Source organism: Homalodisca vitripennis, chromosome 6, assembly GCF_021130785.1.
Source record: "Homalodisca vitripennis isolate AUS2020 chromosome 6, UT_GWSS_2.1, whole genome shotgun sequence".
Taxonomy (NCBI): domain Eukaryota; kingdom Metazoa; phylum Arthropoda; class Insecta; order Hemiptera; family Cicadellidae; genus Homalodisca; species Homalodisca vitripennis.
The window spans coordinates 100,447,708-100,463,074 of record NC_060212.1 but is presented as its reverse complement, the minus strand read 5'-3'; the positions used below and the strand labels follow the sequence as shown (position 1 = coordinate 100,463,074).

The 15,367-nt window shown below is 39.2% G+C and overlaps 1 protein-coding gene across 1 annotated transcript in view; it reads right to left on the bottom strand.

Annotated features, from left to right (window-relative positions):
* The window catches only part of LOC124364646 (protein spire-like), a 56,105-nt gene that overhangs the window by 18,333 nt on the left and 22,405 nt on the right, over positions 1 to 15,367 (bottom strand). Inside the window, exons 3-4 of the mRNA XM_046820276.1 lie at positions 12,155 to 12,184; positions 1,285 to 1,527 (exon numbers count right to left, since the gene is read on the bottom strand). Of these exons, the coding sequence (XP_046676232.1) occupies positions 1,285 to 1,527; positions 12,155 to 12,184 (273 nt within the window). The remainder of the gene's footprint in view (positions 1 to 1,284; positions 1,528 to 12,154; positions 12,185 to 15,367) is intronic.

The window sequence follows — 15,367 nt, the reverse complement described above, 5'->3', positions numbered from 1 at the left end:
CCAAACTACACAACATAGTGCAATCCAGGTGAATAGGTATTCTCATTGTCTCATCAGGTGCACAATTGCAACAGCATCGATTCCAGATGCTACACGTAAGAGGAAGGTGAACTGGAGCTAAACTCAACACTCGCTGAATCACCCTACACACCATAGCGGCGTTATATGTATATTAGAATATATTCACTAAAACTGGCAAATCTAATAACAGAGATGTTTCCTGTCTGGAGTGATCAGTAGTGTAAAATGTTAAAATAGCCAATACAACAGTGATTGTTTAACATTAAATTACGTATAGTTAGATTGTGTTAAAAAACCAAACAAACATACAATATCTTTAATCTGTTACAAAATGTGAAATCAAAACTTTTTCGGGATTACATTTGTGACTATCCCCATTTCATTTTAATATGACGAGCGATGACGTTTTCCTGAGCTACAAATGGAAGAGTCATTAAGGAGTGGAATTTACTTGTTGCGGGCGAAGCACTAGGCTTCTTCTACGTCCACACGCTCACAAAGTAACAAAAGGGTGAGAACTACATTGACCCGTCGGTCGATGAAGTCACGGTTAGTAAGACTCAGTAAAACTTTCAGTGGCCCATTCCGGACCTTTGGGTTGCAGAATCATGGTGAGCCGTGCTAATTATGATCACCTCTGCAAGTCACGTATTTGTCTCCCGAGGTGGTTAAAACTGGCATTGATAAAGTCCTTTGTTTGAAGTATATTTTGAAGTTTATTTTTGACGATGCAAGGATTGTGAAGGAAACAGCATTTTCCGGACATTTGCCATCGTTCGGTAAAACAAAAATTCAGTAACACTACGTTTCGAGATCTGCAATCTGATCTCTTCATCAGGTAAATAACTAACCTAACACATAATTACTACACTTAAAGTGTTATTAAGTGCATGTTTTAAAGTTAGTGAAGTAGACACTTCCCCTTGTGGTGGTGATTCCTGACTTAGGCGTGTGACAACGCTCTGGTATGATTTGTTTATTTTTGCCTAGTTTGTAATTATGTGTTATGTTAGTTATTTACCTGAAAAAGAGATCAGATTGCAGATCTCGAAACGTAGTGTTACTAAATTTTTGTTTCACTGAACCATGACAAATGTCCTGGAAAATACTGTTTCCTTCACTGATATACGTAGTATCTTGAGGTTGACCCTTCCCACAGAAATAATATTCAGTTTGGCCCAGTTTATTGAACAGAGCATGAAAGTCACAAACATAATTATATTGTACTGTAACTACAGAGCGTCATAGTTTATCGTCACCTACCTTACGGAGGGGAGGCCGAGATCGGATGAACTCCAGGATGACAGCGTGGGCGTCCTTTTTAACCCGGTGGGGGATGTTGCCATCCACCATGACTTTGTTGAGCTTGTAGCGTCGGGACCTGATGTCGTCCATGAGGATCTCGTACGGGGTGAGCTCGTATTCTATCGGGGTCCGGCTGTAGCAGACCTTCTTCAGCTGCACGCCGTGCCTCAGCTCCCTGATCACTTGGACCCACAGTCGAGCCTGGGCAGAACACAATCGATCAGTGTGGTTACGAGGGAAATCGCAAGGAGACATGGTGACGTAAAACTGCTTCTATCGTGGTCAACCAGAAACTGTAGAAGCAACGCAATGTCCCTGAAGGCTAATGGTTAATCAATGTCCTTAAAACTTTCAGAAATAAATTAGCGAGATGAAAAAATAATAAGCTATGCTATTCAAGAATCAAATTAGAGCAAAATGTATACAGAAAGATTACAAGATGTTGTAAAACCTTCGGTAAGGTAATCAATTTCAATTGTAATTCTGCTATAATAATAATAGCTTAATTGCCGTAGACAATTACAATATTGTATGGCGAGCGTCATATAGATTAAAATATATAAGGATATAAGTAAAAGTAACTAAACAATACAAATAACAAACAAATACCCTTAACATATAAAATCCAATTGTTTAATGCTTATAACTGTATACAAAAATTGCAAAAAATTTGCAAGATAAAAAGCTAAAGTGCTACACATAACAGCACCCCCAACCCAAGAGAATTGATTAATCCTCGTGATCCGCAAACTCACCAACAGAGTAGTAGGCTCATTGCACCAGTAGGCGCCTTAGCTTCCTCTTAAACAGTGGTTTTCTATTTTCTACAAACAAGTCTAAGGGTAGCTTTTGAACAGTTTAGCTCCAACCTCAGATGGTAGAGCTTCGTAAGTCAGGAGCCTGTGCTGTGTAGATCTAAACGCATCCGGCCCTCTGGTATTGTACCCATGAACGTCCTTGCCTCACATTTGTATCGACAGTACAAGACGGTCTCGTATATGTAGAGGGCTGGGAGGGTTAACAAATCAAGTTCTCTAAAAGAATCCCTACAGGATTCTCTAATTCCTATTTGTGCAATTATTCGTTTTGTTTTCTTCTGAAGGACGAAACATCGCTGGAAATGGACATTTGCACACCCTCCCCACAATATTTTGCCGTATGACATATGTGGGTACTCTAGGCCATTTTCAATAGGTGTATTCCACAAAATTCTGCCAATTTTGCTCTAATGGATTCTTGACAACAACAGAATTCTTATTCGATCTAAAATCTCTTGAATGATTATATCAAGTTATCTTAACAACATCTCTATTTACCTGTCAATATGCAAGTATGAGCTACATCCAAAACATTTTAGTTTCTTGTAACAGAATAAATGACATGCCACACGTGGCCAGGTGTCGAGCTGCCGTGTGAACTTGTGGCGAACAAGGTGTCAATGGCTTGACCGAGGTAACGTGATACACACGAGATTGACGCAATTTTAACTGTTAATACGTGGTCGCTCTTCCGCTGCTGCGACGAGTGCGTCATTGCCCGACCGTTACTTGTTGAGAACGATAACACACTTGACAACGCTTGGAAACGAATAAAACAAAAGTAAAACTATATTTTACGAAATTCCACCGAATGGCATAACTGACCCGCTTCCTGAGTGATCACTAGCGATCCTATAAATCGCCTCTGACGTCAGACTCATGTAATCGATCAGTGCAGTGGTGACGTGAGATCTACCACGGCTAGAGGTGGTAAGGATACCAAGTTACAACATGCGACACTACGGCCTTCCCCGCAACCAATGTTTAACTGTATCGTACAGCAAAGAGCAATCGTACACCTTGCTCGATGGACCATACTTTTGGGTGTAACTATAATCTTCGAGAGAGACGCTTCCAATTTAAACGTCTAAATGACATAACATTTCTTAGTAAACACATAATTGAGAAAAAATAAAAATTCAAGGAATTTTTGTTATGAGTTATCTAGGGAATTTTTTAAAATACTAAAATTTTTCCAAATATTCTATAAAGTAACTATAAGTGAAACATGCTCATAAAATAAAGCAGCTTTAAATTAAAAATACCGGACAACCACGCATTAAAGTTACCAAGAAAGTAAACACGGGATGCTTTTATTGCGGGTTATGATTTCTGTATAAAATACACTTGTAATAGTGACTTATGTTTCATCCATAATTTGCCTCTTTTCCAAATTTTTAATACGACCTATAAACTATTCAATGCTGAAATAAAACGTAGTTTGCATGTGTTTTGTTTGTTATTGCTTTTATATCAAAATAAATACAGAATTGTTTAGTAAACTCTCTGGCAATTCAATACTTCGAATCTATTGAATAGAAGAACATACAAATAAGAAAGCGAAATTCCTTACCTTGCAAAAAACTATAAACTATTAAGGTTATCAAGAGTTCAGTATTACGTGAATGAGTTATCGTTTTAGAAACTGATTTGAAACTTATCCATAAGAGTTAATATGGATATTTTAAAATATAAATATTGTTTTGTGGAAGAACTAATATATTAATCTTTGACTAAGTTTGACCGCAGTTAGTAAAAGGTGTGAGTTGTTAAAGTGAACATCAAAAATAGTAAAACTTGAAATCGTTCATTACGAATCTGGTTTACACATCGATCTACAAAATCTTTCCTTCTTTTCAACTCTATATAAAAATATCCTTATCGTCGTTTTCTGCATTACGAAAATTGCCTTCACTATAACGCAAACCTCCAAAGAAAACTAAGCCTCATACAAAATCGACTGAAGTATTTATTCTTTATCCATGCACCACAAAAGGAAGGGTTTGCGTTAAGATTGTGAGGTCAAGTTTCTTACAAACCCTGCAAAGCTGAATCAACATTTCCGCGAGGATAGTGTCGCTGAAGGTAACAGATGCTCTAGACTGATAAGAAAGGTTGTGAGGCCCAGTGGTAAAAGAACAGAGCAGAACTGAGCAATGTCAAGGGGAGGGATCGTGGTAGCCGCGGGGCCCGGAAGCGATACCGGCACCGAGATGCGACTATTCTAGTACACGATCGGGGCCAGATCACTGGGCAGATACGCGCGCACGATCGTCGTTACACATTTACATGTAGGCCAGCACCGCTGCCGCAGCTGCATCTTTGAACTGCCTTTGAGCGAGATAACCCGACGCAATTTTTGCCTGTCATTATTAAACAGCCGATAATCTGCGATAACATTGAGAAAATGAGTTTCATCACTCAAATACTAATAATAAAAATAATATTCTTTGTTGCATAAACAATCGATACATTGCATTGCAGACGTCAAACAATTGTTCGTAAATATGCGTAACTTTTTTTGTTCTTGTTCTCTTAGGACAAGAAGCTTATAAATTGCACTAAGTCCTGTAAGAACCTTAGCACTGCTTCCGGAGCAACAGGATATTCAGGATGGGTAAGGTTAAGGGGTAGGGGACGCCTCCTATCGAGATCCATGAGGAAGAATTAAGGCAATAATCTCAAAGTCATGTCCCCCGGAAGAAGAGGAGCTCGCTCTGAACCAGCTTATCCAGTCAAAGCAGGCAGGGGGTGGCACACCGTGTTGAGGCTAGCAAGAACCTCTGATAGTTAGGGAACTCCAACACCACCAAACTCCAACAGTCATCTCCCGCAGTAGACTAGACCTATCGAATTGCCCTTACACCTCAGAATCTCAACATTTGCGGTTAGTGATGTGCCGCCTCTGGACATCCATAGGGTTGCCCAGATTTAAATGACACATCGGTTTTTGCTGTGCTCAGTGGTAGGTTTGTGTAAGTGATCCCTGCTGGATTTATATGATTGTGTAACATAATGAATAATGACGAAGAAAAAACTTTCATTTGGACTTAATTAAGATACAATTTCGCCTTTTTCTGTTATTTTTCACTGTAAAAATTTGAATCAAAGTTTTGTGCCAATTAGTTAATTTTCTCAGCGGCTTGCCGCAAATTAGTCAACCGAATACTACGCTTGGCACACCAACAGAGCTCTGAATTGCAATGAATTCCTGAGATTTGTTATGGCCTCAGGGAGACGATTGATCAGTCTGATAACTAATTGTGAGAGCAAGCGCTCCAGAGCTGTAGTTCGATGTTGAAGTCTGAAGTTGTCACTCTCTCTAGTCTCGTAATGGTGAACTTCTCCGTCCTGAATGAAAACACGCCTTTCGACTTACAACACAAACTCACTTCGAAGAAATAAAAGCAATCATAGTTTCCTGAAGGCATTTTTACACGACTCTCGAGATTTCAATTTTGAGACTTGAACAGATCGTCTCTTGAGAATGATTTTGAACAGCTACCCTAAAGTCTTATCTATACGCCAAATGTGAGTAGATCAAGCCAAGTATTCCATTCACAAGACTTAGTGAGATAAAATATTTGCAAAGTTACGTAAGGCTTAGATGCATGAAGTAACTTTATACGAAACACTCTGTTCATACTGTCGTTCCAGATCAAACCGCGATGTAGGAATATTTCCAGGAATTTTGAGGAATCTACATCCTCCAGAAAAATTTCATCCATCAAGCCAGTAGGAAAATTTGCTTCAATACATGCCGAATACAGAAATAAATAACATTAGTCTTGGCATTATTTCTTTTCAAATTACAATTAGCAACATTTTAAATGCATGAATTTTGAGGAATAAAGGAATTAACTTCCAAGTCTTCTTTTGAGAAAATTTGGATGCAGAGAGTTGTATCATTGGCGTGTTGTAGGCTACTAACTTTACGCTTTGTCTTGACGAGCTCAACTTATTTACCTACAGAAGAAACCGTATTGGACCCACAATCGATCACTGCAGGACTCCAAGGGCCATTTTGACTTATTCGAACACCATGCGATACCTGAACACGCTGCTCTCTATCTTTGAGATAAGTCGAGATCCATGCGTGTAACATACCTCGAATGTCACATGCTTTTAACTGATTCATCAGTGTCTCATGCAACACACAGTCATAAACTTTGGTAAGATCTATAAATATGCTAAGCACATGTTCTCTTCTATCCAAACCAAACTTTGAAGTCTTCCAGAGAACTCGTTTTCAAAAAACGCCGATGATTGGTAGAATTGAAATAAAACGGCAGATGCCAACAAGCAAGGATCGTCCTTTTTGAAGATTGTCGTTATTTTGACAGTTTTCAAAAGTGATGGAAAAATACCGCTCACAGGGTACAAAGCCATAGATGCTAATACTATAATGTTTAAGAAGTTTCCAATACACTACGAAGAAAGTAGACTAAACCACACATTCCGCCGGAATTCAAGTACATACATGGGCAAGCATTTTTTTTTTTTTTTTTTTTTTTAAAGAGAAGCTGATCTCCTCTTATGCCTTATTCTGCCCGTCCTCATGTGCCACTGGCCTGTGCGAGGATCTTATAAAACAGAATAAGGGGGAGAGTCGATACAGTACAAGGTCGACGGTACTGATAAAAAGTGCAACGGTCACAGACAGGATTCGATCCTGCGCTATCTCTAAGTCGAACGTCTTAGACCACTCGGCCATCCCCCCCCCATTCCCATTCCCCATTACCCTCGGTCCATTGGCGGTGCCTTACTCATAAAAACCTTTTTCAAATAATTTTTAAAATGTCAGAAAACAATTACATAATTGTTTTAAAGAATTTAAGAAAATTCCCGGTCCCTTTCTGACTTGTTGCCAGTATTACATTTATATGTTAAGTTATATACAGTTGCATCTTGAGTACAGTTGTATCGACATTACAGGTGTACACCATTGTGCAGTTTATATCGAAACTACTGAAATACTTAAATAAAAAAGGTTGCACCTAGGTAGCTGAACATAAGACATTAAGCAAGATATTTCTTTTTAAAGTAAGATTTCAGATAATGTTTGAAACGTCGCGTCGTATGCAAAACATGACGTTCAGGTGGCAAGAATCGTTTATAAACTAGAGCCTAGTTAATGTAAACATCACCACATTCCTTCACTAATATAAAAAAATCTGCATTAAAATATAAAGAGAAAAGTTGTTAGAAACGTTGTAACACGTCTTGACACTTGTTATCAACTGTAAAGCTGCCACATACCGGGATCCTCGGCCTACATTCACCGCTAATTACATCGCGTCCCGCGGTAACAAACAATCGCCTAGCGCGACTACCACCCACTCACACGGCCACTATACCGCGACCACCACCCACTCACACGGCCATCGTATTGCGACCACCACTCAGTCACACGGCCACTATAGCGCGACCACCACCCACACACACGGCCACCGTATTGCGACTACCACCCACTCACACGGCCACTATACCGCGACCACCACGGCCACCGTGTCACGGAACTCATTCACTCACACGGCCACCGTGTCACGGAACTCATTCACTCACACGGCCACCGTGTTACGGAACTCATTCACTCACACGGCCACCGTGCCGCGGAACTCATTCATTCACACGGCCACCGTGCCGTGGATCCCATTCACTCACACACCCACCGTGTCACGGAACTCATTCACTCACAAGGCCACCGTGCCGCGGAACTCATTCACTCACACGGCCACCGTGTCGTGGATCCCATTCACTCACACAGGCCACCGTGCCGCGGAACTCATTCACTCACACGGCCACCGTGTCGTTGAATCCATTCAATCACACAGCCACCGTGTCGCGGAACTCATTCACTCACAAGGCCACCGTGCCGTGGAATCTATTCACTCACACAGCCACCGTGCCGTGGAATCCATTCAATCACACAACCACCGTGCCGTGGAATCCATTCAATTACACAGCCACCGTGTCGCGGAACTCATTCACTCACACGGCCACCGTGTCGCGGAACCCATTCACTTACACCACTATTGAATTAATCATCATATTTATCTCTTCTCATCTTTCGGAGACGGTACCATGACACTTACAATGCTTATAACAGTGCCTGGCTTGTTTACTGCGGTATGGAAAGGCAGCTACCGCCAAGATATATTTCTTCGATGAATCAGAGGAGTCTTAAATCAGAAATCAGAAACTTTTTATTTATTTGTAATCACACTTAACAATAAGAATAAAGAACCCCGTGGGACAAATCCTGTGTGTAGCTCTGAGTTCTATTAAAACTTTGTGCGCTTAATGTCAACGTAATTTAGTATCTTATCCGGGTGATAAAACACAAATATTAATTTTCTAAGCTTTTTCTTAATGTTTTCGATGTCGCTATCAAATTTAAATTTCGAATCCAAAATTACTCCCAAATATTTATACTGGTCTACCATTTCAATGTCGTTGCAGGTACAACAATCATGGACAACGTTACAACAACATAAATGGAGCACCAATCCGAAGCTGATTGGGATTGAATAATCACTAGTTTTGTTCCCACTTATTTATTACTACATTTTGAAATCTGTTACACCTTTTCATCTTGACATTGTTTTTCTACTGCTACTGCTGCTGTTATTCATATGTTGTTAATCTGTTCATTATGTTATTATTATGTTTGTTATTTGTTAATACATTACCTACTATTATTATATTGGTAAAATATACAAACTAATATTATTTTTCTGTATTGTTACAGTTATACGAGTATTATTACGTTTTACTATTCTTGTATTATTTATTTTCATTATTGTTTAATAACTTCTATTATTGTTTTGTTATGTTCCAATACTAAAACATAGTGTTTTGTTGGCTTGTTGTGTGTGTAATTTTGCTTAAATTCTTTTTATTGTTTTTATTTAATGTAACTGAAGATAATGCTGCCATCTGGATATTCCTTCTTTTCAATAACAAATTATTGTGAAAAGGTGCAATCCATTGGGAATAATACATCATATAAATTTGATGATTTGTTACCTATCGAGACAAAGGTAACATTCGAATTGATGTAGGAAGCAAAGCAATTGGTTTTATACAATCCAATGTAGCGCAAAGCGGATTTAAGATCCTATTGCTCACGGAAATTCAACAGTAATGGAATATTTTGTAATGGAAACTATATCACGCATTATGAGATAGGACATTGTTCGTAATAAAAAGATTCAGTATTTTAAAATTCAATTTGGATACCGTTGAACTGTTTATAAAAGCTATACTCATTTCTGTAGACATGCCATAGTGACGTTTGTCTAATCAATGCCCATTTATACATAGAGTTGTGTCTGACCTATGTATAACAACAATTAAAGTTGACCGTGGTAATACATTTACATAATTAATTCAGCGTGAATATAAGGCGACAGTGACAACCGACATAATGAAAGACCCACACGTAACCTTGACTTCAGCGTTATTTCAAGGCATTAACTACATGGATACCTATTGCTGAATAAACCTAAACCTCAAATTCACTGATTTGTGCGATGTTAAAGGGAATATCCCGACGATGAGAGGAATGTCCCGACGTTGAAGGAAAAGTCCAGATGTTGAAGGAGTTGTCCTGTCGTTGGGGGGAACGTCACGAAGTTGGAGGAAATATCCCGACATTGAAGGGAATGTCCTGACATTGAAGGGATTTTCCCGACGTTGGAGGGAATGTCACGAAGTTGGAGGGAATGTCCCGACGTTGAAGGAAATGTCCAGATGCTGAAGGGATTGTCCCGACATTGGTAGGATTGTCTCGACGTTGCAGGGATTGTCCAGATGTTGAAAGGAATATCCAGGCGTTGGAGGGAATGTTCCGACGTTGAAGGAAATATCTCGACGTTGAAGGGAATGTCACGAAGTTGGAGGGAATGTCACGAAGTTGGAGGGAATGTCCCGACATTGAAGGAAATGTCTCGACGTTGCAGGGATTGTCCCGACGTTGGAGGGAATGTCACGACGTAGAAGAGAATGTCCAAACGTTGAAGGGAATGTCCAGATGTTGAAAGGAATGTTTCGACGTTATCGTTACAGGGATTGTCCAGCTGGTGACCTATTCAACTTTTAACCTATAGATTATACGTGCGCATATGGCACATCTGTTTAACCGGCCTTCACACCTAATCCTATTTTTGGGTACATAAGTTTGCTCGACGTCACATATTGGTAGGACAGAGACTTCAAGTTAGGGTTCTATTTTATGGGTATATAATACGTATTTTTCTGGTTTTATATTTAAACGTAAGATTCCTACTCCGTTGCTCTACCACTCTGTTTCAGCTATTTACGTAAGCAACAGCAGATATAGTTTCAGTAAGAAAATCGATAAACTTTTGTTTCAATGGAATAAGGAGTGTTCATGTTCAAAACTAATATACTGATAACAACAATGTTCTATAAGGGAAATTTGGTATTTATCATATACTATACTCCTATATATGATTCTCTTACTCTGTACGGTGGCAGTACGTTTCTTTATCTTCATCTAAATTGGAAATGGTAACTCGCACGTAATTTGTTTGCATAGCAAGAGCAGCTAAGGAATGAATTCACTGGGGAGCTATATTATCGTGATACGAGTACGGTAATGACATTTTGCAATAAATGTACACAGCAGCAAGTTAGTAACTGATAAGTGACAGATCGAAGAGTCGGACATCTATAAAAGAAACACGTACATTTATAGGTGTTGTGAAAGGAAAAGCCCTACAAGGTGAGAAGCCCTACTGTAAAGGGTGTGTCGAGAACTCTAAGAATGAAGTTATGCGAAAGGTTTCGTCACTTACTCTGGGATACGAAACCCTTCCTTAACCACATACTTAACTTATGGGGATACGGACTCACGAATGTAATCTGATATTTAATCTGGCCGAATAGGGGAAAATTTTGTCTGACTCGCAAATCTGCTATCATGCTTTCGAAGAAACAAATTTCCCACTAATATTTATTTTGGAATACAACAAATAAATTCCATTTAATTTTACCTTGAAACAGATTAACACATTAACACAGACACACAACATTACCTAGCGAGTTTTACAACAACAAATACCTAGTTTAGCGTTACATTTACACATTATTTACACTACGTTTAAAACATGTTCTGAGTAATATAAGAAATAAAAGAAACTAAGCTACACAAAAGCATGCCCAAACCAAAATTCGCATGTGATTGGTGGAGATATAAGGTGTCATAAGTTTAATTCTGTGAAAGAAAGTGTTTCAAATAGTGTATTCAATGTATTTAGTCAGAGTTGCTAGAGTTATGTAACGATTCATTAATAAAAAAATAAATGAACTATAGCCTATAGAAAATTTTGAACTGGAATTAAAATTTGTATCACACTTGATATTGCTTAAGTGGTTTTATAACATTAACTGATAGTTTTATTAAATTTGTTATATAATTTAATAACGATACTTCTGTAGTACATAAATTTTGCTAAATAGTTTTCGTCGTATCGAGTTCCGAAATACCTCTCGAAGAAAAAGCAGACAGCTAACTAAATATAAACGTACATATCAATGCCTTATTTACACTATTCGTAGTTGTAATTTATTCGTGATTTTATAACAAATCTTGGACTTAAACGTTTTGTCAAAAGAGCCTCGAATGAGGATTACGTTTTTACATTTTTATAAAAAAACTTTTAAGCGCGCACACAATATCGTATTAATTTAAATTTTACTCATTCTTTAAGTTACTGATATTTATACCAATACATAAAATACAGCTAAAGAATAATATTACAACAGACTAGAACGTATTTTTACAACAATTAAACTCAAAATCAACGAACAAAACATCTATAAAGTAACAAGCATTACGAAAATATTAATTTATAAAAACCGACACAAAGAAAGAGCGCCATCCGTGGCTGAACCTCGTTGCGCGCAGGCGCAGGCTGGAACTACGCAATACGCATGCGCATGCAGCACTGGCACAGTTTAGCGATAAAGCGTGCAATACCTACTTGCAATGTCCGCCATATCCTGAGGTTAGGCTGGGGGCAAACATGAATACAGCATTAGCAATTGTGTCGGACCGTACCCGTCCATCTGCCATTGGTCATGGTATTTACACCGCACACACACACACACACACACACACACACACACACACACACACACACACACACACACACACACACACACACACACACCACACACTCACACGTTCACAGTAAACTCACAGTACGGTTCTCTAAAACCTGAAGAAGGATACACACGTCGACCTCCATAAAGCAGAGAATTGCCCCATTAAACAAGCTGCGCTTGACGGTATAAAAGTGGATTTTCACAAAAACAACCTTATTACTGTATATCTTGTGTTATACTTTAGGTTAATCTTGATGCCATTAAGCTCTTACAATCTCTGGTTGAAAAATTAATTAATTAAATAAACTTCCACTTTTAAATAATAATTTTTATTCGATAACAATGGTTAACTAGAACCGTGAGTTTGAGCTCCTGGCTTGTACAAGCGTACCTTTAAAGTGGTCGTGTTCGCTTTTGATGGATTTCGTTTAAACAAGTACCGTTAGAATAGCAATACAGTTTTTCAAATAGTTGGGATCTAGTAAAGGTTTGATAACTATACTAGTTGTATTGTTATTTTGCTTTGAAAATCATCAACAGACGCCATTTTGTTAATATTAAAGAAAATAACAGTTATATTTAAAAAATGTCCTCTTATCTATTCACATATATGTGCCAAATTTGGTTCCCTTAGCTTAAATAGTTTTAGAGATATTATTTTTTTATAAAAAATACAAAATGGTGGCTAGCGGCTAAGCGACACATTTTTTGACCTATATTTATATTTATATAATACCCACAGAAGTTTATAACACCCTGTATACTGAAACATATACTCATATATCTCTACCTATCTATTATGTTACTACCTCTATTTATATTTAAAATACAGTATGCACTACCCAAGCTTGTTAAACATTTTACATGATGCTAACAAAATCACAACGAAGAACATCATTATTTTCAGGTTTACATCTGGGCAGTTTATATAGTATAGTTGTTGGTTATTGGAAAAGAATTGGCTGCTACACACTGGACATATGGAAATGATTACTTAGCGTCCAATAGAGAGCAGAGTGTTTGAAGTTTGGTGGTGAGAGGGGGGGGGTGTTGCAATCTAGTTAACGTTGTCGGACCCTCAGAATACTGAGTGGTTGAGAGTACAAGGGTGTGGGAGGGGGAGATGGGATGAGTGCTCCAACCCTACCACCTGTTATCTACCCTTAACATCTTATATGAGTCACTACAGTATATACAGTACAACAATAAACTATCGCAGAAGTTGTTGTTTCACATAATATTATTTTGCAACTGTGTCTAAAACTTTTAACATTTGTACCCCAACATAAACTGGCACAGAAAGAAAATCTATGGATAAAGAGCGGGAAAATAACGATGGCAAGCAAAAGCTTTGCCACTTACAATACTGAAAGACCTTCACGTAGCTTAAATATTTATAGATTGGTGGAAGTATAAGAATAAAAACTGTCTATTTCATTTTTATCAATACATAACACATTTTTACATATTTCCATACCTGCTACTACTATTCTACTGTCTAAGCCCAGAACTCGGCCCTAGAATACGACAATCTGAGAAAGAGGCAGACAAACTGGTGGTTACCCAACCTACTACTATTCTACTGTCTAAGCCCAGAACTCGGCCCTAGAATACGACAATCTGAGAAAGAGGCAGACGAACTGGTGGTTACCCAAACCTACTACTATTCTACTACTCGGCCCTAGAATACGACAATCTGAGAAAGAGGCAGACGAACTGGTGGTTACCCAACCTACTACTACTGTCTAAGCCCAGAACTCGGCCCTAGAACACGACAATCTGAGAAAGAGGCAGACGAACTGGTGGATACCCAACCTACTACTATTCTACTGTCTAAGCCCAGAACTCGGCCCTAGAATACGACAAGAGAAAGAGGCAGACGAACTGGTGGTTACCCAACCTTACTACTATTCTACTGTCTAAGCCCAGAAACTCGGCCAAGAATACGACAATCTGAGAAAGAGGCAGACGAACTGGTGGTTACCCCAACCTACTACTATTCTACTGTCTAAGCCCAGAACTCGGCCCTAGAATACGACAATCTGAGAAAGAGGCAGACGAAACTGGTGGTTACCCAACCTACTACTATTCTACTGTCTAAGCCCAGAACTCGGCCCTAGAATACGACAATCTGAGAAAGAGGCAGACGAACTGGTGGTTACCCAACCTACTACTATTCTACTGTCTAAGCCCAGAACTCGGCGCTAGAATACGACAATCTGAGAAAGAGGCAGACGAACTGGTGGTTTACCCAACCTACTAACTATTCTACTGTCTAAGCCCCAGAACTCGGCCCTAGAATACGACAATCTGAGAAAGAGGCAGACGAACTGGTGGTTACCCAACCTACTACTATTCTACTGTCTAAGCCCAGAACTCGGCCCTAGAATACGACAATCTGAGAAAGAGGCAGACGAACTGGTGGTTACCCAACCTACTACTATTCTACTGTCTAAGCCCAGAACTCGGCGCTAGAATACGACAATCTGAGAAAGAGGCAGACGAACTGGTGGTTTACCCAACCTACTACTATTCTACTGTCTAAGCCCAGAACTCGGCCCTAGAATACGACAATCTGAGAAAGAGGCAGACGAACTGGTGGTTACCCAACCTACTACTATTCTACTGTCTAAGCCCAGAACTCGGCCCCTAGAATACGACAATCTGAGAAAGAGGCAGACGAACTGGTGGTTACCCAACCTACTACTATTCTACTGTCTAAGCCCAGAACTCGGGCCCTAAAATACGACAATCTGAGAAAGAGGCAGACGAACTGGTGGTTACCCAACCTACTACTATTCTACTGTCTAAGCCCAGAAACTCGGCCCTAGAATACGACAATCTGAGAAAGAGGCAGACAAACTGGTGGTTACCCAACCTACTACTATTCTACTGTCTAAGCCCAGAACTCGGCCCTAGAATACGACAATCTGAGAAAGAGGCAGACAAACTGGTGGTTACCCAACCTACTACTATTCTACTGTCTAAGCCCAGAACTCGGCCCTAGAATACGACAATCTGAGAAAGAGGCAGACGAACTGGTGGTTACCCAACCTACTACTATTCTACTGTCTAAGCCCAGAACTCGG